Here is a 21,992-nt window from a genome sequence, read left to right on the forward strand (position 1 = left end):
CGAACTTTGTTATATCTTTACCGAAAAAACATATCGCTTTTTGCTTGGAGCTTCCATTGGCATTATGCAATGGCCCGATGCGTGTAATATACCGGGTGGCTCTGTCGATGATGGGACAGGTGTGGGAAGGAAGTCAGTTGGTAGTGAACGTACATTCAAAATATTGCAAAGCAAAGAGGAATTACAGGAAATTGTTGATTTTATTTTTAATTCTTCGTATGATGAACTAAAGAAACATGAGCTGATGTGTAGACAGGTTTCGTTAAGAATAAGGTGGGCAACCTATCGATCCCGGCAGTATACTATGAATTTAGCCCAACATTCAGATGACTCTGCAACCCTTCGCCGCGCAGTGGATGGTTTACTGTTACCGCATGCTGCAAAGTACTCAGATATGTCGTTACTGGGGATGCGTCTGTTAGACCTTATCTTTGCAAAAGACTTTCATATGAAAAAAAAGGGTGGTAACCAACTGTCTATTTCACAATTTATTCGCCCCAAGAAGCCGGGTGAGGTAACAGCAACCACCGGTATAAAAAGGGAGAGGACTACTGAACCGAAACAGGTTGTGGAAATAATAATATCATCAGATGACGAGGATGAGAATGATAGTGTTGGCTTGGCATCTAGCTCCACTATACTCGTTTCAACTGGCAAAGGTACTGTGAGAGGGAAGTTACCATAATTTAGTGAAGTGAGGACATCAGTCAATGGAAACGCTCACATTGCCCAATGGCATTCATATACAAATCACCTATACACAAGTACCCATAAACAAAACACATTATACACATGTATTGTTATACAGCTATCATATGTTTTCATTTTTTGAAGTTATACTTTATATGGTTTATTACTTACATTGTTTTTTCTTAAGCATGCTTGTGCTCATGTACAACCAGTGGAGCAACTGGCTAATAACTCCTTCATCTTTGTGCGGACACCTTGGTGTATCCTATACTTTCTTTGAGGCCTTCTAATCCAGGTACTTTTTACACACTGTGACGCTAATAAGTGTAGTTCTTTTGATTAATGTCTACTGCGTGCAGTGATGCGAAAAAGTGTGTACTTTATTTGTATGTTTATCTTCGGGTTTGATTTGTTTGGTTGCTGATGACAGTGGAAGGCCTCTGCAATTATGAAAACTCATAAGGAGGTCCACTACAATTATACTGTTGTTCCCAGATATACGGGTGTGCGCCTAAAGGGACACGTGACGTTCAAATTGGATATCCCTCCCATTGTTGACCGTATCTCACATTATTGGATATGTTGTAATCACTGACGGCTTGCTGTGAACTGCCACAGCTGTACACATGCACACACATGTGATTCGGTTTTTCTTCTCCCAATATCCTTCCTTTCATATAATATAGGCAACCACACAATATTGGCACAACACCTGCTATCAAACTACCCTAACCCAAGTGTCTGTTTGTTTCTTTACGTCACTGGGAGGGTTTTAACAAGAACTAACATTGAGTCTGACCATGTGTGGGGGAGAAGAGAATGGTGGATTGGATCAGGCACATGTGTCCTACAGTGGCAGTGCGAGTGAGCAAAACATTGCGGAAATGATTGTAGGCCCATCAGCTTCCATCACCATGGGTTTTCCGTTTTCCATCGATTGCAATAAGGCAGGAATGGGAAATGTGGATAAGGAACGTGTGGAAGCTATTATACGTGATGCCAGGGAAGGATCCCCCTTTCTATTGAATGAACAACGTTTGGCTGAGGGTCGAGAGAAGCAACTGCAAGAGCTCAAACGGAAATCATCTCTCTTCACTCAGTTGTTGGGTGGTGAACGAAACGCTGCGCAGCGGAAACAGTGGGAGCTGAAGGTTTCCAAAATGGAGCAGGAGCTTGAGGCTACGCGTCGACTGGGAACTTATATCCATTTAGACATGGACATGTTTTATGCTGCTGTTGAAATCAAGAAGCATCCGGAGTACGCCACCATTCCGCTTGCCATAGGCACCATGACGAGGCTACAAACAGCAAATTACATTGCGCGTGGACGTGGTGTCCGTCCCGGTATGCCAGGTTTCCTTGCTCTAAAAATCTGCCCAAATCTACTATTACTCCCTCCCGATGATGATTCTTACTATTTGGAATCCAATATCGTACGTCGTATTGTTGCTGAATACGACCCTAATTACATAGTTGTTGGTTTGGATGACTTTACTCTCGAAGTAAGTGCCTACATAGAGCGTTTTGAGGGAACCAAAACAGCCGAAGATGTGGCTTCTGAACTGCGTGTGCGTGTATTTGGTGAAACAAAGTTGACAGCAAGTGCTGGTATTGGACCCACTGCAGCACTTGCCAAGATTGCCAGTAATATTAATAAGCCGAATGGACAACATGATCTTAATCTTCACACCCGAGGGGATGTGATGACATACGTCAGGGATTTGGGTCTACGTTCTGTGCCTGGTGTTGGGAAGGTTACGGAAGCTCTGTTGAAGGGACTGGGTATCACCACTCTCGGCGACATTCACGATAGGCGTGTTGAACTTTGTTACATTTTGCACAATAATTTATTTCGCTTTTTGCTTGGAGCTTCCATTGGCATTATGCAATGGCCCGATGCAGCAACGGCAGCCAATACCGAGAATTGTGAGGGGGCTACTGGAGGGCAACGGAAGGCAATCAGTAGCGAGCGATCTTTTTATGTGTTACATAGCAAAGAGCAGTTGCATGAAATGATTTACAGTATTTTTGAAGAGGCCTATGAAGAAATGCGACAGAATGAGATGTTGTGTCGTCAGATCTCCTTGCTTGTGCGTTGGTCGTCTTATCGTTATCAACAATACACAAAAAGTTTGATACAATATTCAGATGACTCTGCAACCCTTCGCCGCGCAGTGGATGGTTTACTGTTACCGCACGCTGCAAAGTATTCAGAGATGTGTTTGTTGGGGGTACGTTTTCTTGACCTTATCTCTGCAAAAGACTTTCATATGAAAAGAAAGGGTGGTAACCAACTGTCTATTTCACAATTTATTCGCCCCAAGAAGCCGGGTGAGGTAACAGCAACCACCGGTATAAAAAGGGAGAGGACTACTGAACCGAAACAGGTTGTGGAAATAATAATATCATCAGACGACGAGGATGAGAATGATAGTGTTGGCTTGGCATCTAGCTCCACTATACTCGTTTCAACTGACAAAGGTACTGTTGAGAGGGAAGTTACCATAATTTAGTGAAATGAGGACATCAGTCAATAGAAATTCCCACATTGCCCAATGGCATTCATATACAAATCACCTATACACAAGTACCCATAAACAAAACACATTATACACATGTATTGTTATACACCTATCATATGTTTTCATTTTTTGAAGTTATACTTTATATGGTTTATTACTTACATTGTTTTTTTCTTAAGCATGCTTGTGCTCATGTACAACCAGTGGAGCAACTGGCTAATAACTCCTTCATCTTTGTGCGGACACCTTGGTGTATCCTATACTTTCTTTGAGGCCTTCTAATCCAGGTACTTTTTACACACTGTGACGCTAATAAGTGTAGTTCTTTCTTTTGATTAATGTCTACTGCGTGCAGTGATGTGAAAAAGTCTGTACTTTATTTGTATGTTTATCTTCGGGTTTGATTTGTTTGGTTGCTGATGACAGTGGAAGGTCTCTGCAATTATGAAAACTCATAAGGAGGTCCACTATAATTATACTGTTGTTCCCAGATATACGGGTGTGCGCCTAAAGGGACAGGTGACGTTCAAATTGGATATCCCTCCCATTGTTGACCGTATCTCACATTATTGGATATGTTGTAATCACTGACGGCTTGCTGTGAACTGCCACAGCTGTACACATGCACACACATGTGATTCGGTTTTTCTTCTCCCAATATCCTTCCTTTCATATAATATAGGCAACCACACAATATTGGCACAACACCTGCTATCAAACTACCCTAACCCAAGTGTCTGTTTGTTTCTTTACGTCACTGGGAGGGTTTTAACAAGAACTAACATTGAGTCTGACTATGTGTGGGGGAGAAGAGAATGGTGGATTGGATCAGGCACATGTGTCCTACAGTGGCAGTGCGAGTGAGCAAAACATTGCGGAAATGATTGTAGACCCATCAGGTTCCCGTCAGCCCACAGCATTCCAACTCACACTCGATTGCAATAAGGCAGGAATGGGAAATGTGGATAAGGAACGTGTGGAAGCTATTATACGTGATGCCAGGGAAGGCACACCTTTTTTATTAAATGAACAACGTTTGGCTGAGGGTCGAGAGAAGCAACTGCAAGAGCTGAAGCGGAAATCATCTCTCTTCACTCGGTTGTTGGGTGGTGAACGAAACGCTGCGCAGCGGAAACAGTGGGAGCTGAAGGTTTCCAAAATAGAACAGGAGCTTGAGGCTACGCGTCGACTGGGAACTTATATCCATTTAGACATGGACATGTTTTATGCTGCTGTTGAAATCAAGAAGCATCCGGAGTACGCCACCATTCCGCTTGCCATAGGCACCATGACTATGATAATAACAACAAATTATGTTGCGCGTGGACGTGGTATTCGTCAAGGTATGCCAGGTTTCCTTGCTCTAAAAATCTGCCCAAATCTACTATTACTCCCTCCCGATGATGATTCCTACTATTTGGAATCCAATATCGTACGTCGTATTGTTGCTGAATACGACCCTAATTATATAGTTGTTGGTTTGGATGACTTTACTCTCGAAGTAAGTGCCTACATAGAGCGTTTTGAGGGAACCAAAACAGCCGAAGATGTGGCTTCTGAACTGCGTGTGCGTGTATTTGGTGAAACAAAGTTGACAGCAAGTGCTGGTATTGGACCCACTGCAGCACTTGCCAAGATTGCCAGTAATATTAATAAGCCGAATGGACAACATGATCTTAATCTTCACACGCGAGGGGATGTGATGACATACGTCAGGGATTTGGGTCTACGTTCTGTGCCTGGTGTTGGGAAGGTTACGGAAGCTCTGTTGAAGGGACTGGGTATCACCACTCTCTCAGATATTTACAATAGGCGTGTTGAACTTTGTTACATTTTGCACAATAATTTATTTCGCTTTTTGCTTGGAGCTTCCATTGGCATTATGCAATGGCCCGATGCAGCAACGGCAGCCAATACCGAGAATTGTGAGGGGGCTACTGGAGAGCAACGGAAGGCAATCAGTAGCGAGCGATCCATCACTACTCCACGAACCAAAGAAGGTATGCAGGAAATGGTTGATACCGTATTCAATGGTGCCTATGAAGAAATGCGGAAGAGTGAGATAATGTGTAGACGGATATCCCTCACAATTAGATGGGCCTCTTATCGTTATCAACAATACACAAAAAGTTTGATACAATATTCAGATGACTCTGCAACCCTTCGCCGCGCAGTAGACGAGCTCATGTTACCGCACGCTGCAAAGTATTCAGAGATGTGTTTGTTGGGGGTACGTCTCTCGGACCTTATCTCTGCAAAAGACTTTCATATGAAAAGAAAGGGTGGTAACCAACTGTCTATTTCACAATTTATTCGCCCCAAGAAGCCGGGTGAGGTAACAGCAACCACCGGTATAAAAAGGGAGAGGACTACTGAACCGAAACAGGTTGTGGAAATAATAATATCATCAGATGACGAGGATGAGAATGATAGTGTTGGCTTGGCATCTAGCTCCACTATACTCGTTTCAACTGGCAAAGGTACTGTTGAGAGGGAAGTTACCATAATTTAGTGAAATGAGGACATCAGTCAATAGAAATTCCCACATTGCCCAATGGCATTCATATACAAATCACCTATACACAAGTACCCATAAACAAAACACATTATACACATGTATTGTTATACACCTATCATATGTTTTCATTTTTTGAAGTTATACTTTATATGGTTTATTACTTACATTGTTTTTTTCTTAAGCATGCTTGTGCTCATGTACAACCAGTGGAGCAACTGGCTAATAACTCCTTCATCTTTGTGCGGACACCTTGGTGTATCCTATACTTTCTTTGAGGCCTTCTAATCCAGGTACTTTTTACACACTGTGACGCTAATAAGTGTAGTTCTTTCTTTTGATTAATGTCTACTGCGTGCAGTGATGCGAAAAAGTCTGTACTTTATTTGTATGTTTATCTTCGGGTTTGATTTGTTTGGTTGCTGATGACAGTGGAAGGTCTCTGCAATTATGAAAACTCATAAGGAGGTCCACTATAATTATACTGTTGTTCCCAGATATACGGGTGTGCGCCTAAAGGGACACGTGACGTTCAAATTGGATATCCCTCCCATTGTTGACCGTATCTCACATTATTGGATATGTTGTAATCACTGACGGCTTGCTGTGAACTGCCACAGCTGTACACATGCACACACATGTGATTCGGTTTTTCTTCTCCCAATATCCTTCCTTTCATATAATATAGGCAACCACACAATATTGGCACAACACCTGCTATCAAACTACCCTAACCCAAGTGTCTGTTTGTTTCTTTACGTCACTGGGAGGGTTTTAACAAGAACTAACATTGAGTCTGACTATGTGTGGGGGAGAAGAGAATGGTGGATTGGATCAGGCACATGTGTCCTACAGTGGCAGTGCGAGTGAGCAAAACATTGCGGAAATGATTGTAGACCCATCAGGTTCCCGTCAGCCCACAGCATTCCAACTCACACTCGATTGCAATAAGGCAGGAATGGGAAATGTGGATAAGGAACGTGTGGAAGCTATTATACGTAATGTATCTGAGGGTTCTTCCTTTTTGATGAATGAACAACGTTTGGCTGAGGGTCGAGAGAAGCAACTGCAAGAGCTCAAACGGAAATCATCTCTCTTCACTCAGTTGTTGGGTGGTGAACGAAACGCTGCGCAGCGGAAACAGTGGGAGCTGAAGGTTTCCAAAATAGAACAGGAGCTTGAGGCTACGCGTCGACTGGGAACTTATATCCATTTAGACATGGACATGTTTTATGCTGCTGTTGAAATCAAGAAGCATCCGGAGTACGCCGCCATTCCGCTTGCCATAGGCACCATGACGAGGCTACAAACAGCAAATTACATTGCGCGTGGACGTGGTGTTCGATGTAGCATGCCAGGTTTCCTTGCTCTAAAAATCTGCCCGAATTTGCTCATTCTGCCTCCTGATTTCGATGCTTACAACGAGGAATCCAATACTGTGCGCCGTATTGTTGCTGAATACGACCCTAATTATATCAGCTTTGGTTTGGATGAACTGACCCTTGAGGTAAGTGCCTACATAGAGCGTTTTGAGGGAACCAAAACAGCCGAAGATGTGGCTTCTGAACTGCGTGTGCGTGTATTTGGTGATACAAAGTTGACAGCAAGTGCTGGTATTGGACCCACTGCAGCACTTGCCAAGATTGCCAGTAATATTAATAAGCCGAATGGACAACATGATCTTAATCTTCATACCCGAGAGGATGTGATGACATACGTCAGGGATTTGGGTCTACGTTCTGTGCCTGGTGTTGGGAAGGTTACGGAAGCTCTGTTGAAGGGACTGGGTATCACCACTCTCTCAGATATTTACAATAGGCGTGTTGAACTTTGTTACATTTTGCACAATAATTTATTTCGCTTTTTGCTTGGAGCTTCCATTGGCATTGTGCAATGGCCCGATGCAGCAACGGCAGCCAATACCGAGAATTGTGAGGGGGCTACTGGAGGGCAACGGAAGGCAATCAGTAGCGAGCGATCCATCACTACTCCACGAACCAAAGAAGGTATGCAGGAAATGGTTGATACCGTATTCAATGGTGCCTATGAAGAAATGCGGAAGAGTGAGCTGATGTGTAGACGCATTTCGTTAAGAATAAGGTGGGCCTCCTATCGTTATCAACAATACACAAAAAGTTTGATACAATATTCAGATGACTCTGCAACCCTTCGCCGCGCAGTGGATGGTTTACTGTTACCGCATGCTGCAAAGTATTCAGAGATTTCACTGTTGGGGGTACGTTTTCTTGACCTTATCTTTGCAAAAGACTTTCATATGAAAAGAAAGGGTGGTAACCAACTGTCTATTTCACAATTTATTCGCCCCAAGAAGCCGGGTGAGGTAACAGCAACCACCGGTATAAAAAGGGAGAGGACTACTGAACCGAAACAGGTTGTGGAAATAATAATATCATCAGACGACGAGGATGAGAATGATAGTGTTGGCTTGGCATCTAGCTCCACTATACTCGTTTCAACTGACAAAGGTACTGTTGAGAGGGAAGTTACCATAATTTAGTGAAATGAGGACATCAGTCAATAGAAATTCCCACATTGCCCAATGGCATTCATATACAAATCACCTATACACAAGTATTGTTATACAGCTATCATATGTTTTCATTTTTTGAAGTTATACTTTATATGGTTTATTACTTACATTGTTTTTTTCTTAAGCATGCTTGTGCTCATGTACAACCAGTGGAGCAACTGGCTAATAACTCCTTCATCTTTGTGCGGACACCTTGGTGTATCCTATACTTTCTTTGAGGCCTTCTAATCCAGGTACTTTTTACACACTGTGACGCTAATAAGTGTAGTTCTTTCTTTTGATTAATGTCTACTGCGTGCAGTGATGCGAAAAAGTCTGTACTTTATTTGTATGTTTATCTTCGGGTTTGATTTGTTTGGTTGCTGATGGCAGTGGAAGGCCTCTGCAATTATGTTTGTGTTTTTGTTTCTCTGTGTTGCTGTTTTTCTATATTTTTGGAGTTTGTTTTTTTTCTTCCTGTTTTTTTGCACTTCTTTTCTTTGCTTTCCTCTTGCAACATATTTTTTTATGTAATTGTATTTTTTTTGTGTGTGTAATGGTGGCGGATGTTGTTTTTGTTTTAGTAGTTGAAGTTTTTGTTTGTTGTTGGATTGAGAGCGACAACGGTAGTTTGCTGATGGTTTCGTTTATTTACAGCTGCGTCTCTAGTCGTCTGATGTTTGCTAGTGTGAAGAGGGCTGTTGGGCAATATTCATGTTTTCATGTGATTTGTTCCCCGCGCTTCCACAGTAACTATGTTGTGGGGGTCAACAAGGCGCCTAGTTGGATCGCGTCCCCGACAGAAAGGCGACGAAAGTTTGGTGAAGAGTGCCTTGCCGAAGGTAAAGAGCGGGATGGCGACATGGATGTAGAGCTTGTTCCCGTGGACGTGAAAAAGCTTGCTTTGCCCCTGCACCTCACGGACTCGATCCCGCAGGATATCGTCGATAATATCGTTGCGAGAGATAGAACACTTGTTTTCGCGCCAAACATGAAGATACTAGACCTGCACAGGCGGTTGTCCCGGATGAAGTATCGGATAAGCGTCCAGCCGCTTGGGAAGGTGCTGCACTTCCGATTCTTTCGGCTGTGTAAATTGTCCAGCGGTATGCCCGGAGATGTTACAGTGGAAACCTTCCGCAGCATCCAGCAGAAACTCTCCGAGTACACAAGATTTTTGGTGATGGATGAACGTTGGCCACTGGAGTTGTCATTAGAAATTACCCCCATTATTGAGCATCAACGGAAGCAAATGCTTGAATGCCAAGGGGAATGCCGCGTTTCAACGGCGGAGGATGTAATGGAGTTACTTAGTAGTGTTTTTTCCGCTGAGCTCCGCGTGGGGGCGTGGTGCGGTTTGTCTTGCACACCAGTCTTGGCGAAGATGGCGTGCGACGAGTGTCACAGGAAACACAAACTATGCCGACAGGACTATTCTCGCGGTGGGGTAGTAGGTACCGTGCGTTACGATATTAGGTCGCACAAGGAGGCAAAGGAGTTTGTGCAGAACCTTTCGTTGGGCGATATTCCTGTTGTTGGGAAGCCACAGGCGAGGCTCCTGGAAGATGTTTATGGCATTACCAAATGCGGCGGGATTGCGGATCAGGAGGTAAGACTGGGTTTCAGCCTGTCGCAGTCGACGATGGAGTTCTTCCTCTCTGTAGCGTATGGCACCGTTCGACTCCCTAGCGAGGCCACCACCACGCTTTTGCGCAAACCGCCGAGATGTAAGGCCGCCCATATACGGCGCGAGTCACAGTTTGGCCGTGTGGTATCAGACGAACAGTTTATCAACACCGTAATGTCCGTCTTCGACAACGTGTACACAGACCTTGTGGAACATGATTTCGTGACGGGACGGGTCATGATCGAGACACGCCGCACACTCCCGCGCACTCATTGGGTGGTTGAAGAGAGCGAAGACATTGCGCCCCGAACGAACGACCGCGATTTGCTGCGGGAGGTAACGATCCGCCTCGCAAGACGTTTTGCCCCACGGCGAACCGAAGAGCTGCGAGACATTTACAGCGTTGGTGTTCATTTCGGAGACGTGCGCTCGTGGTCAGAGAATGAGAGGTTGCAGAAGAAAGCTGTTGCAGTGAGCGAAGGGGGCAGCCCCACGACAGGCGGAAGGAAGGATGGCGTTATCGGTGCGGCGAACGGTGTCCCGGCGCCTACAGTGCCCAAGGGTAGCTCTTCCGCTGGGGCACGACAGCAGAAAAGAAAGAGAACGGGCACCGGTCCAAAGCCGTTGAGGAAAGGCAAGATGGGGGCGGCATCGGGAATTCGCATCGTCACATAAGTGGTGTTGATGGTGGCCACTAATTGCAGATTCTTATTTGGTCGTGGGAGCACTGTTGCTTGCAAGTGGCCGGTGTACTGCGCGGGGGCAACACTTCAACATGCAGCCGGGCTGAACGGGGCGCGAAGGAAACAGCCGTCGAACCAGAGGTTCTACAAACCCGCGATGCGTTGATGAGCTAAACGCTTCGTCGAGCACGTACGCTACTCAAAGGCTTTGAGTATCATGCAAAGGTCGCTGTACCTGCCATTCTTTTCTCATCCCTGCTCATTATTCATTTGCGTCCTTTCCAGGACTTCCTTTTCACCCATTTTCTGTATCCTCATCCTTCGCCTGCAGGTAGCGCTCAGATACCGCGGCATGTGGCGTCACAGCTGTATTCTTCATGGAATACCCCCTGCAGAGGGGCTGATGACAACCCCCGGAACGCTGCCGCCCACTTCATCCTCTCCGCGTTGTACGCACACTTGTGTGGTTCGTGACCAACACCGCGGCCGTGACAACCGCGATTTCGCGCTTTTATCCACGTCGGCATCTCCCGGGGGTCGGCTGCTCTCCTTGCATATCGATAGCGAGCGGGCGGAACTGCGCCAGGCGCGGATCGCAGCTGTGAGTGATTCCCTGTTGAAAACAAGGGGGGCCGCCATGCACTTGCGTCTGACTTCCTCCCGGAGTGGTGGCGTGGCGCGCGGCGCTGGGTTTGACGCTGGCGAACAAACTCGGGGGAAAGTGCCAACGCCCCTTCAAATGACACCGTGGAGCCGCGTGGATACCACTGTTTTGGTTACAGATGACTATTGTGAACCGGTACGGCGCCTCCGGCTGTACAGTGAGCATGAGGACACCGCGGTCGTAATGGCGCCGGACGCGTTGTACCAACTGCGGTTGGATCCGCTGATAAGGGAGTGCTTCTTCGATGTGGGTTGCGCGGCTGTGAACGCAACGGCGGTGGACTGCTGGGGGCCGCATTGCGCGGTCGTCGGATTTTCTTCGGGTGATTTGTCCGTTGTTGACTGGCGTGACCCAGGTGGTGGTCCGCTGCTGCGGACCAGGCCGCCTCAGCCACCATTTGTTGCCCTACCGAAGTGCGGACGGCGCCTTGCAACTGCTCCACTATTTACAGGTGTGATGTCGTGTTGCTCGCTGGATGATGGATTCCGAATTGTGTGCGGGTTTGGAGATTTCGCCGGAACAGTTGTGGTTGCAGACCTGCGGAAAGCCGTGACGAACTCGAGCGATAAAAGGAAGAGTGGTCGCCGTTCTTTGGGGAAGGAAGGTCAGGATGCCGTTCTTACTGGCTCCTTTTCATCACCCACCTCCTACCCAGTATGCGACATGAGGCACTGTCGTGACAGCTTTGGCACAATTGGCATGGTAGACACAGGAGGGACGGCACTCCTAACGTCAATAGGTGCACTGGAGTCGGGCGCTCTAAAGGCCCGTCGAGCACGGTGTGGGGCGGTTGCCAATGGAACCTTCGTGAGCGAACTCAAGCGTGGTGATGATGTTCCTATTAAGCATACGCGTGCCCTGCGGTGTGACGTTTCACCAAATGGATCTTTTGTAGCGAGCACGGCTGCGGGGCCTTGGTCAGCTTCACTTACAACCCTTTGTGGTAGGAGTGTTCCTCTTGGTTTCGGCTACTCTGCGGTGGAGGGGCTTGGAGAAGAGGTGTTCACGTCGATTTCATGTATGGGATCGGTCGTGGGCGCTCAGGCAATAGATGGGAGCGTCGTCCACGCCACCATTGAACCGTAATGGGAGTTATTTGAGTGCCAGAAGATTGATCACCCGGTGGGCAGTTTTTTGTGTGTGCCTTCTCTGTGAATTACTGTGGTGCAGTTGTAAAATATTTCCACCGATGTCTCTCTTCTCACGGGCGCAATATTGAGAAACTCGGTCGGATCTTTTTTTTCCTCCCTCTTACGGGACCACAATAAAAACTGAAACCAATGAAATGGGTTGCTTCAAACCCCTGCTGTTAGTTGAATTGTTGTTCGTGCTTTATGACAACTTTTCCCCCTGTGGTGTACTGCACCGCTGATGCTACAGTTTCGCCGTCACCCGCCGTTTGTCTTTTGACTGCCGGCTGTAGGCGGCCGTGTTGCAGTTGGCGAATAGCGCTTAAGGTAAGTTTTTCACAAACCCCCATCGCCCAGTGTTTTTCTTACAACCTGCTATCATTTGCCCTTTGTCTTCGCTTATGTGTTGCGATGCGCTTACGCACGCAAGTAGTGGGAATAGGACAGCTTAGAACATCTTTTACTTCACGAATTTGTATGGGTCGTAGGAGCAACTCTGTCTTCTTCCATCTTTGGCTGAGCTTTGCTTCCCTTTGCCTGGGAAACAGCGACAGTTCAGAGGGGTCACCCCCAGTTTCTAATGGGACATCGCCTGTAGTTTTGAGTGATCAGTCGGTAGCTAATATGGAAGCAAACGACTCTCAATGGAAGCCTATTCGCATCGTGGTATCGGCGAAGGACCTTGATGACTCACTGAAGTATTGCGTGGTGGCCGGCGTCCCCCGGCCCGACTTTATGGGCGGGACTTTGCGCTGCAAAACTGGCGATGTATTGACGAATGAAAAACGACTAATACTTACAGAGCACGCCCTTCCCAGTGCTATCCACTTACATGCCGAGAGACTTCTTGTTGGCATGGAAATCGACAACATCGTCGTTCCAGAGTTTGATTCACCTGCGTGTAAAAGTTTCACCGTTCCCATACATCACCGTTCTGTCGGTGTGCCGCAGGCGGATATTATTTTGTACGTGGCTTCTGGGCCTGCGCCTCACGATGGTCCCGCTTACGCAACAACATGTGCTTCGCTTCTCTCTGGGCGTCCAATCGCAGGGGCCATAAATTTCTCTCCTAGCGCAATCACTGAGTCGTACCTGTACATTCGGACCGTCGCCCACGAAATAGCCCACGTGCTTGGCTTCAATTTCGAAGCCATGAAGCAGCTCAACATGGTGGGTACAAAAAATATCCGAGGTAAGTCCTCTGTGAAGGTTGTAAAGACACCCAATGTAGTTAAGGTGGCACGTCAATATTACGGTTGCGGCAAGATCACTGGCATGGAACTGGAAGATAATGGGGATGACAGCGTACGTAACTCGCACTGGAAACGCCGCATTGCAAGAGACGATCTAATGACTGCCATCATGGGGGTTAGTCACTACAGTGAGCTAACATTGGCCTTTTTCCTTGATACGGGGTTTTATAGGGTAAATTGGGAGAAAGGGGAACGTATGCGATGGGGCCATGGGGCGGGCTGCAGTTTCATAGAGGGAAAATGCATGGAAAACAATGAAACAAACTTCCCAGACATGTTCTGTAACGACTCTGCGGAAACGCTGTCCTGCACACATGACCGACAAGCACTTGGGCGCTGCACTGTGCATTCATATGCCGTACCCATAGAGGAAAGTGTGCGATACTTCACGATGTCCTGGGTAGGAGGCAGTGACAATAATCTAATGGACTATTGCCCTGTTGTAGAACCCTATACGGATAGCTACTGCCGAGATGGTCGGCGGGAGCTGTTACCCGGTAGCCGCATAGGGGAGAGTTCACGTTGCGTTAAGGGTGAAGGACTAGTTGCCTTCACTACTCATGTTGGCGACATATGTGTGGAGATTCATTGTGGAAAGAGGAGGGGAGTTAGTATACGTTACAGTGGTGATGATAGCTGGCACGTGTGCCCAGAGGGTGGGCATGTGACGCCCGATAAAACCTTTTCAGAAGGCCGCATTGTGTGCCCTAAGTGGGAAGAAGTTTGCGACGACAATGCCATGACTCTATCATGTCTAGCTGCCGTGTTCGCCATCTTCGTCAGTGCCCTTTCTTTGGTTGTATGAATCGTGTGACGTGTGGGGATCAAATATCAACCCCGTGGCTCCCGCGTCAGTCCCAACGTAGCAAGGAGGGGACGTGTTGTTTAACAAAAAGTATTCTTTTTTTTTTTGCCTTTCTATCACCCCCTTCCGGAAGGTTACAGGGGTCTTTTAAAACCGTTTATATATTTTATTGCTCCCTATCACGTCGCTGGAAAATATGAACCGTGGAGTGGGACAAGTTTGTTTTGTTCCGCGGTACTCTCCCTTCCGGGAATGGTTGGGGTTACTGATTGCGCTTGTTGGCTGAAGGATGAGCGAGTGGTCATTGGGAAGGGAGGAAGGAACGAAATAGAATTCGACTAATGATAAATAATTTTAAATAGTGTCCCTCTGCAACCGTCCCTTTTCCAGCTTATTCTTTCGGTTGAGCGTGTAAGGGGGGATTGTGAACGCCCTCATGGTGTTTACAGTTTTTCTCATCCCTATGTTTCGATCTTCTTTTTGGGGGGTTTACCGCTTTCGATGCGGGGACTGAGTGTGGCAATTGCTTCGTTCCACTTGGCGGTTGGGAAATCACACCAAGTGCTCATTTTTAAACTTCCCGAGTGAGGATCTCTTGTAGCTTCGATGCCCTTCACCTTTTCATGTTTTTTTTCGCCTTCCTTTAACTGTGGTGAGAAGAAACTCCCAGCATACGGACGTTTAATACAGTGCAACTAAAGGGATGAAGAGGACGAGGATGGAGAATTGTACGGGGTGAATGATTTTTTTACAAACACAGCTGAAAGGTGAGAAAAAGAGGGAAGGTAATAAAGAAAATTGAAAACAGAACGTGTATGTGTAGCTCTCGTGGCACACGCTTGTGGCGGGGGCCTGCGTTTTTCGCTCATATACGCGCACACTCTTTGTTCTGTATTTCTTTACTTGAATCAGCAATGTGTTTTTTTTTCTCGTTTTGGCTCTTGTCCCCCCCCCCCCCAGGAGAGGGGGGACGTTGTTGAACGTTAAGGACCGACTGCAAGTCCTCGGAAGAGTGCACGGGCTCTGTTTCCATTGAGCTTCGGTGAAAAGAATCTGTTCTCAGCAACATGGTTTCACGCGCGAGCGAGCGATGTGTATTTTAACGGATAATTGGCCTACCGCTAACGCTCATTGCGTGATCCAAAGGTGGGCTAATGATAACTCTTTCTCCCTCACATCTGTATGCGCTTATGCAATAAATGGCAGATCTTAGACTTATGTACTTATTTGTTGTTTAAATGGCATCCCTTACACATTTTTTTCTCGTCTTGTCCATGGGAAACAAAAAAACATTCGCTAGCGAGCACAATAGGGAAGAGGCTTTGCATGCGCAAGGGGGGAAATGATGCATTTAACAACAGTTCTCAGGAGGGTTTGCGAGTGGTGGGGGAGGTGGGGCGAACGACCCCACCTTCAGCATTTGAGCATGCACGGGATCTGATATGCGGCATTCTCGCCAACTGGCCGTACCCATCCCAAGCAGTGTCTCTTCTGCTCTGCGGCCCTTCCGGAAACGGTAAAAGTTATCTTGTACGAGCTGCTGCTGAAAAGGTCCGCACACAAGATTTTCACCGCCATGTCATAGCAGTCATGCCTTCGTTGGCCCATTCTTTATCAAGGCGTCATGCGGATGGGAGTACGGCTTTTCGAAAAGATATCCGTAGGGCTATCCAGACAGCGGTTATGAACGAGGAACTGTCGCTTCCCAACAGCAGCGGCGGCTTAGGGGTCAGTGGTGGTACCGAGTTTGCTGTTCTCGTTGTTCTCGATCATATGGAATTGTTCTTATCAGCCGCCAGTGATGCTGCGACTCCTGCTCAAGGCAGTGGACCAAAATCAGGACTAGTGGTTGATGTGGCACCACTTAACCCCTCCGTGTTGTGTGATCTCTATGATGTGCTACGCGGAAGGGAGCTATTCGATCGGGGTGAGTTGACTGCTATGAATTTGAAGGTGGTCCTTTTCGTAACGCTCTTCAGTGGTTCGTACGATGACGTAGATCCCTTTGCCAGAGCAAAGCTATTCTGCTCCCACGTGTCGTTGAACACACCAACGGAGCGGGAACGCCTCACGTTCTTTACAGGACATGCTGACCTTCCCTACACCTTGTGCACTGCTTTGGCAGCACGTACAGGCGGCATTATTTACAGAGGACTGGTCGAAATCATTGAGCATGCGAAAAGCATCTTTTGCAATGTTGTTTCCGAGGAGGGTCGCCTATTGCTTTCCAACGAGGATGCTGAATCAGCTAGAAATGATGGAAGCAGCGACTATTCAAATGCTTCAAACGCTGTAGGGTTAGCTGTAAATGTATCACTGCATGTGATCCGAGCATTCGCGGCAAGCGATTCCGCGGCTGCAAGGGACTTTCGGCGGAGTGTTGGCTACGTGGACGTTCAGCAAACACGGTGGGACGATATCGCTGGTTTGGACAGTGCCAAATCGACGCTTAAGCGCCTCGTATTGCAGCCACTGCAGTCGAACTTGGTGTACCAGCGCTTTGGGCTTCAACCATCCACGGGGGTTCTCCTTTACGGTCCACCGGGGACGGGGAAAACGATGCTTGCGAGGGCGATAGCAACGGAACTCAATGCTTCCTTCATCTACCTCGACCTCCCCCAGCTGATCCAAGCGGAGATGGGCGAGTCCGAGCGGCGCCTTCGGGAGTTCTTCGACGCCGCGCGAGATCGAAGCCCATCCGTCATGTTTATTGATGAACTCCAGGCAGCATTCGGCGCTCGTAGTCGAACTGCATCTGTTCACGATTCGAGACTTGTCTCGCAATTTCTTAACTTGCTCGATGCGGCACGTGAGGACAGCTCTTATTTCACCCTCTTTGTAGGTGCAACAAACGTTGTACACACGTTAGATGGTGAGCTTTTACGCGCTGGTCGGCTCGACACGATGGTGGAGGTCCCACCCCTGGACGAGGAGGCGAGGCTTGGATTAGTACGCCGCGTGGTGTATGGAGAGTGGGTTGCCTGGGCTGCATATGCAGCAACGGAAGCCGCTGGCAACCTAAGATGTGGCATGGATGGTATGGAGGCGCTGACACGTCGGCTTGTTGACGGCACGGTAGGGTTCAGTGGGGCTCAGTTGCGTCAGACGTTGAACGTGTTCGCTCTGCAGTTTCTTCGACTCAGATGTGGTACAACTACTGGCAGCGGTAATGCGGCATCCACTATTACTCTGCAGGACACCGCCGCAGGCATGGATGCGTCTGAGTCTCACAATCGTATTGAAGAGGCACTAAGGTTTGCGCTGTCGAGCGCAGTGCGTTACTAGTGGCATCCTCAGAGCTGTAACGAGAGAGCTTTAATATCTTCTTTGCGATGCACGGAAATTCACCTGCGCATCGGATTGTTGAATTCGAAAGTGTTTCGAGGATACTAACTTTTTTTTTTTTGCGGTGTCTGCCGCTCTCTGCCTCTGCAGGTTGATTGAAGTGACCAGGCCATCAGCTGGCCGCGCCTTCCCACACACGCTGAAACACCACAATAACGAGTAAATACCGGAAACTGTTCATTGTATTTCATCCGTCCTTGTATAACTCTCCTTACGTTGGGGAGTTGAAATGAATTGTACCTTGTTGTCTTACCCCATTTGTCTCCAAATCAAAAGCGAAAGGGTATTGAAAAGGGCAAGAACGTAAGTCTACGCGATACATTGGAGATCACAACCATGGGAAGGATAGGGGACACTCCGATGATCATCATTGGCCTTCTCGGTTTTATGGGTGTCGCAGCTGCGGCGATTGGCGCGCACTGGCTACATCCGAACCTTCCTGAGAAAGACAGACGGGCCTGGGACTACGCAGTTCAGTTCAACCTTATCCACACTGCAGCAATGATGGCTATCTTTGCCGTTTGCAAGTCAGTTCATCCGGAAGGCAGCGCCGCTAAGTGGCTCAACCGCAGTTTCGTGTTATTGTTCGCTGGAACAACGATCTTTTGCGGTACCGTCTATGCCATCTGCTTGGGAGTCCCTGGAAAACAAGTGGGTCCTCTGGCTCCTGTCGGCGCCATCACAATGATGTTGGGGTGGGTGTCTGTTGCAATTGCAGGTTTCTAAGGATTAAAAAATACCAACAACGCGGATGGGGGTTAGGGGAAGTTGTATACATATATGCATGGTCAAAGGACATCGCGTAAAGATGTCCACTGCAAACCAACATAAGCGGGGGTGACCTCAAGAAATCCGTAAAACGTTGTGCAGCAAGAATGCTGCGACATTTCCCCGCATGTTTTCTTTTTGCTTGTCTTTTTTTCCTGCTTAGTTGTTTGAATAATGAATTGCTAGCTGTATCGCTGCAGCGCTATGTTTAAGGATGTTCCACCATCACATTGGTGAATAAGATTTTGACATCGGTGCTTCGCTGCCGTTCTCAATGCAGGTGGGTGACGGTCAGGTGCACTCTCTCTATTTCCCTCAGTTTTTTTTCCTTTGCTATCTCTGCCTCGCTGGTGGCCGCGCTGCAATAAGAAGGAACATACAAAGGGTAACAAAACCCTCGTAAGAGCAATGAGCGCACAAGGGGATCCACTTCTCCAGGGAACCTATATCCAGGATGACGTGGAGGATGTTCGTTCTACTTCGAAAGCAATTGAGCAATTTGAAGCATGTTTGGCGAGCGGCCAACCAATTCATAGCACAAAGTTCCCCAAGAGAAATCATAAGCCAGCACCAGGGACGCCGTTATATCGTGCAGCAGCAAAAGTCGGTCAAAAACTCCACGGGGGACAAGGGCTTCAACACTCCCAGCAGCAACAACAACAATTAGTTCGGCGAAGGACACTGACAAGCGCCACGCACCGACCATCCGAAAAACAGGGGCTCTCTGAGGAGGCGTTGGAACGCCTAGAAGATATTGAAGCGGTTCACCGGCTGGGAGCTGATTCTAGTGATGACAATGACGATTGACAGAACCACGAACTTTTGCGCGGCAACGTTCCTGCAACTCTTGCCTCAAGTCGAGAGAGGAGTTGAAAAAAAGAAAGGTGTGTGACACGTGATCTTTGGTCTTTCACGCCATGTGATGTCAGGATCACGCTACCGTGGACAGAGGGAATAGACTTGAATGGTAGAACTCAGTTTTTAGCTTTTCTCCCATTGTTCTTCGACACTTTTTTACGGCCGTCGGTAACCACTACAGTTTGAGTCGCACCTGCTGTTTCTAACATAAAGGGGAGTTTTGCCCTACTTCTCAGTGTGTGGTGTTTCAGCAAGTTGAAGAAGAAAGGGAAAGGATATCTCAGTTCTCCGGTTTGTGGGCCCTTCTAAGAATTGATGCGCTGCTGCGGTCATTGTGCCACCACACTTCCCGCTAACTGGTGGAACGTACATCATCCCCTCTATATTCCTAAAACCCCCTTTATAACCTACTCCTTCCCTTCTTTTTATTACATGCGTTACCTGCGGGAAAGTAACGGCCCCCGCCGGTTACCCACGTCGTAGGTCCTCCATGCAGAATAGATGGAAGAGGTCAGTAACGTGGTGAAGACTTACTACGAAGTGATTGGAAAGAAGGATGAGGACATCTTCGAGCTCTACCGTGACAACAGGCGGCTACAAAAACAACTAGATGAAACGTTAACCGGCGAAGAGGATCGTGAGGCCGAGCGGCGGATTCTAAAGTTGCTTGTTGCGGCGTTACAGACAGAACTGAAAGAAAAGCATCTGTTCATTCAGGAGCAGGAAAGGGAAAGGAATGCGCTGCAGAGTGCCCTCGTGCGGGCTCGTGAGGCGCTCAACATGAACTCCGAGTTGGATCACCCCGCCAATGACGTTGTAGATTCCCTCATCGCCCATTATATGATGTGCTACGAGTTGCAGACACAACTACGGGCACTCCTACAGGTCTCCATAAATAATTGTACAGCTGCGCGATTTATGCTAATGGAAAATGAGGAACGGGAACGCCGTATCATCGCAGAAACCAGTGAGTTATCGTATACCACTATAGTTTCGTCGGCTCAACACACGCGGGCCGCTATTATACAACGGGACCTGCTGCGGTTAGAATACGAGGATGTAGAGCGGGAGCACCGTCAGAAGGAGGAGCTCGTTCGGAAGCAGCACTTGGTGGAGCATCATCGACAGGAAAGGCTTTTGGAAATGTGGCAGGAGAAGGCAAACACGGCCGTTGACAGTCTCATGTTGCACCAGACTCTGACGGTTCATGAAAGGAAAGAGAAGGAGCTGTTGATGGAGGGCGCAAGCGCTCGTCTCGATTTGATGGCGGAACAGAGTGCCGATTTACTTCGAATTTTGGCGTTTATCTTCAGGTCATTTCGGCGTTTTGATGAGCAGCTGCAGGAGGCCCACGGGAGGGCGGCTGAAGCACAAAAGAAGACTGAGAAGATGCAAATTAGTCTTTCCCAGGCGCGAGCCTGCGTCCGTGTATTGCAACACCCGGAAAGGACGGAAGTTAATACCCGTGCATTAGATAAAAGTGATTTTAGGGATAGGACGGATGAAGGCAACCCTCATCCGCTGTCACTGCTTTCGATCGATCGGCAGGGGGAATGTGCCGACCTGCATGCGTTGCGAGAGGAACACGCGGCACTCAAAACAGAATGGCAGAAGTACGTCGAGCGGGAACGTATGATGCGACAGCAGTTGGTTTTAGCAACAAACCGCCACAGGGTGGAGAGGGACGACCTGGAGGCCAAAGCTGCAGAAGAACAACGTCGGCATGCAGTCCTCACCGTGGAGGTGAAGCGCACGAAAAAAGACATGAGGCAACGTACGAAGGAAGTGCGCCAGCTGCAGCAGCAGCTGCAAGATGTGCGAATGGAACTGGAACGTAGTGTGGACCGTTGCCGCGATCTGGAGGGCCTTAACGATACCTTAAAAGAGAAGAATACTGTACTTCAAGACCGCGTGGAGACACAGCAAAAAGAACATGCCCTACGTGAAGAGCAGCTACAAGATCAAGTACGCACGAAGGAGACGTGGTGGGATGAAAAGAACCGCACGTATCAGGAGCACATCGCGTCCCTCCAGCAGCAACTCCGTGATGACAAAGACGGGTTTTTGAAGGAATTGAAAGAATGGACTGTTGTTCTTGACGATGCGCAAAGGAAGATTGCAGCAGCGGAGGGTGAGCGTGACAAGGAGAGGGCGCTGCGCTGTATGATGGAAGAACAGCACAGGGACGAGATTCGGCTGATTAAAAATGTCACGAACAACGAAAAAATGAAGTTGACGCGAGCGCTGCAAAAGAAAATTGGCAAACTCGAGATGGCTTGCAGGCGCAGCGCCGACGTCATTGCAGAACTACGTGAGGCGCTGCACCGAAGCAAAGGCGCTGCCGTAGATGATATAATGTTGTGAATGTTGTATAGCTGTCCCAAGCTACCTCTTTTTTTTCTACATATCACTGTACAGTCACATGCTACTCAACCCACGCTGTGAAGGGCGATGGGGCCGTCCTTTGTAATGTGTTAATTGTGTATTGCCAGTTTAGCACAGTGTTTGCACATGAGTTACCTTGGACCACCATTTTCCTTCTTCAATGATCTATTCCTTTTCCACTTTTTCCCCCGCTGTCTTTTCTCCCCGCTCTCCTTCT

General features: G+C 47.8%; 11 protein-coding genes across 11 annotated transcripts, besides 1 other annotated feature; all 11 read left to right on the plus strand.

Annotated features, from left to right (window-relative positions):
- Positions 1–685, plus strand: Tb11.12.0019 (hypothetical protein; the record flags this gene model as incomplete). Its single annotated transcript, XM_823837.1, has 1 exon — positions 1–685. A coding segment is annotated over one exon (685 nt), but the record flags the coding sequence as incomplete, so codon positions are not given.
- Positions 686–1,490: 805 nt separating this feature from the next.
- Positions 1,491–3,203, plus strand: Tb11.12.0001 (DNA polymerase kappa, putative; the record flags this gene model as incomplete). The annotated part of the gene is made up of 1 exon (XM_823838.1): positions 1,491–3,203. The coding sequence occupies one exon, from the start codon at positions 1,491–1,493 to the stop codon at positions 3,201–3,203; it is 1,713 nt and encodes a 570-aa protein (XP_828931.1).
- An 805-nt stretch (positions 3,204–4,008) lies between these two features.
- Positions 4,009–5,724, plus strand: Tb11.12.0002 (DNA polymerase kappa, putative; the record flags this gene model as incomplete). The annotated part of the gene is made up of 1 exon (XM_823839.1): positions 4,009–5,724. The coding sequence occupies one exon, from the start codon at positions 4,009–4,011 to the stop codon at positions 5,722–5,724; it is 1,716 nt and encodes a 571-aa protein (XP_828932.1).
- Positions 5,725–6,529: 805 nt separating this feature from the next.
- Tb11.12.0003 (DNA polymerase kappa, putative) lies at positions 6,530–8,245 on the plus strand (the record flags this gene model as incomplete). The annotated part of the gene is made up of 1 exon (XM_823840.1): positions 6,530–8,245. One exon carries the CDS (start codon positions 6,530–6,532, stop codon positions 8,243–8,245), a length of 1,716 nt encoding a protein of 571 aa, XP_828933.1.
- Positions 8,246–8,666: 421 nt separating this feature from the next.
- Positions 8,667–8,842: a sequence feature (T-rich).
- On the plus strand, positions 8,814–10,559 carry Tb11.12.0004 (hypothetical protein, conserved; the record flags this gene model as incomplete). Its single annotated transcript, XM_823841.1, has 1 exon — positions 8,814–10,559. One exon carries the CDS (start codon positions 8,814–8,816, stop codon positions 10,557–10,559), a length of 1,746 nt encoding a protein of 581 aa, XP_828934.1.
- Positions 10,560–10,784: 225 nt separating this feature from the next.
- Tb11.12.0005 (hypothetical protein, conserved) lies at positions 10,785–12,317 on the plus strand (the record flags this gene model as incomplete). Its single annotated transcript, XM_823842.1, has 1 exon — positions 10,785–12,317. One exon carries the CDS (start codon positions 10,785–10,787, stop codon positions 12,315–12,317), a length of 1,533 nt encoding a protein of 510 aa, XP_828935.1.
- Positions 12,318–12,565: 248 nt separating this feature from the next.
- On the plus strand, positions 12,566–14,419 carry Tb11.12.0006 (major surface protease Gp63; the record flags this gene model as incomplete). The annotated part of the gene is made up of 1 exon (XM_823843.1): positions 12,566–14,419. The coding sequence occupies one exon, from the start codon at positions 12,566–12,568 to the stop codon at positions 14,417–14,419; it is 1,854 nt and encodes a 617-aa protein (XP_828936.1).
- Positions 14,420–15,601: 1,182 nt separating this feature from the next.
- On the plus strand, positions 15,602–17,704 carry Tb11.12.0007 (ATPase, putative; the record flags this gene model as incomplete). Its single annotated transcript, XM_823844.1, has 1 exon — positions 15,602–17,704. One exon carries the CDS (start codon positions 15,602–15,604, stop codon positions 17,702–17,704), a length of 2,103 nt encoding a protein of 700 aa, XP_828937.1.
- Positions 17,705–18,100: 396 nt separating this feature from the next.
- Positions 18,101–18,490, plus strand: Tb11.12.0008 (hypothetical protein, conserved; the record flags this gene model as incomplete). The annotated part of the gene is made up of 1 exon (XM_823845.1): positions 18,101–18,490. One exon carries the CDS (start codon positions 18,101–18,103, stop codon positions 18,488–18,490), a length of 390 nt encoding a protein of 129 aa, XP_828938.1.
- Positions 18,491–18,940: 450 nt separating this feature from the next.
- On the plus strand, positions 18,941–19,339 carry Tb11.12.0009 (hypothetical protein, conserved; the record flags this gene model as incomplete). Its single annotated transcript, XM_823846.1, has 1 exon — positions 18,941–19,339. The coding sequence occupies one exon, from the start codon at positions 18,941–18,943 to the stop codon at positions 19,337–19,339; it is 399 nt and encodes a 132-aa protein (XP_828939.1).
- An 831-nt stretch (positions 19,340–20,170) lies between these two features.
- On the plus strand, positions 20,171–21,754 carry Tb11.12.0010 (hypothetical protein, conserved; the record flags this gene model as incomplete). Its single annotated transcript, XM_823847.1, has 1 exon — positions 20,171–21,754. One exon carries the CDS (start codon positions 20,171–20,173, stop codon positions 21,752–21,754), a length of 1,584 nt encoding a protein of 527 aa, XP_828940.1.
- Between the last annotated feature and the right edge of the window lie 238 nt (positions 21,755–21,992).

This window comes from Trypanosoma brucei (genome assembly GCF_000002445.2).
Source record: "Trypanosoma brucei brucei TREU927 chromosome 11 chr11_scaffold01 genomic scaffold, whole genome shotgun sequence".
NCBI lineage: Eukaryota > Euglenozoa > Kinetoplastea > Trypanosomatida > Trypanosomatidae > Trypanosoma > Trypanosoma brucei.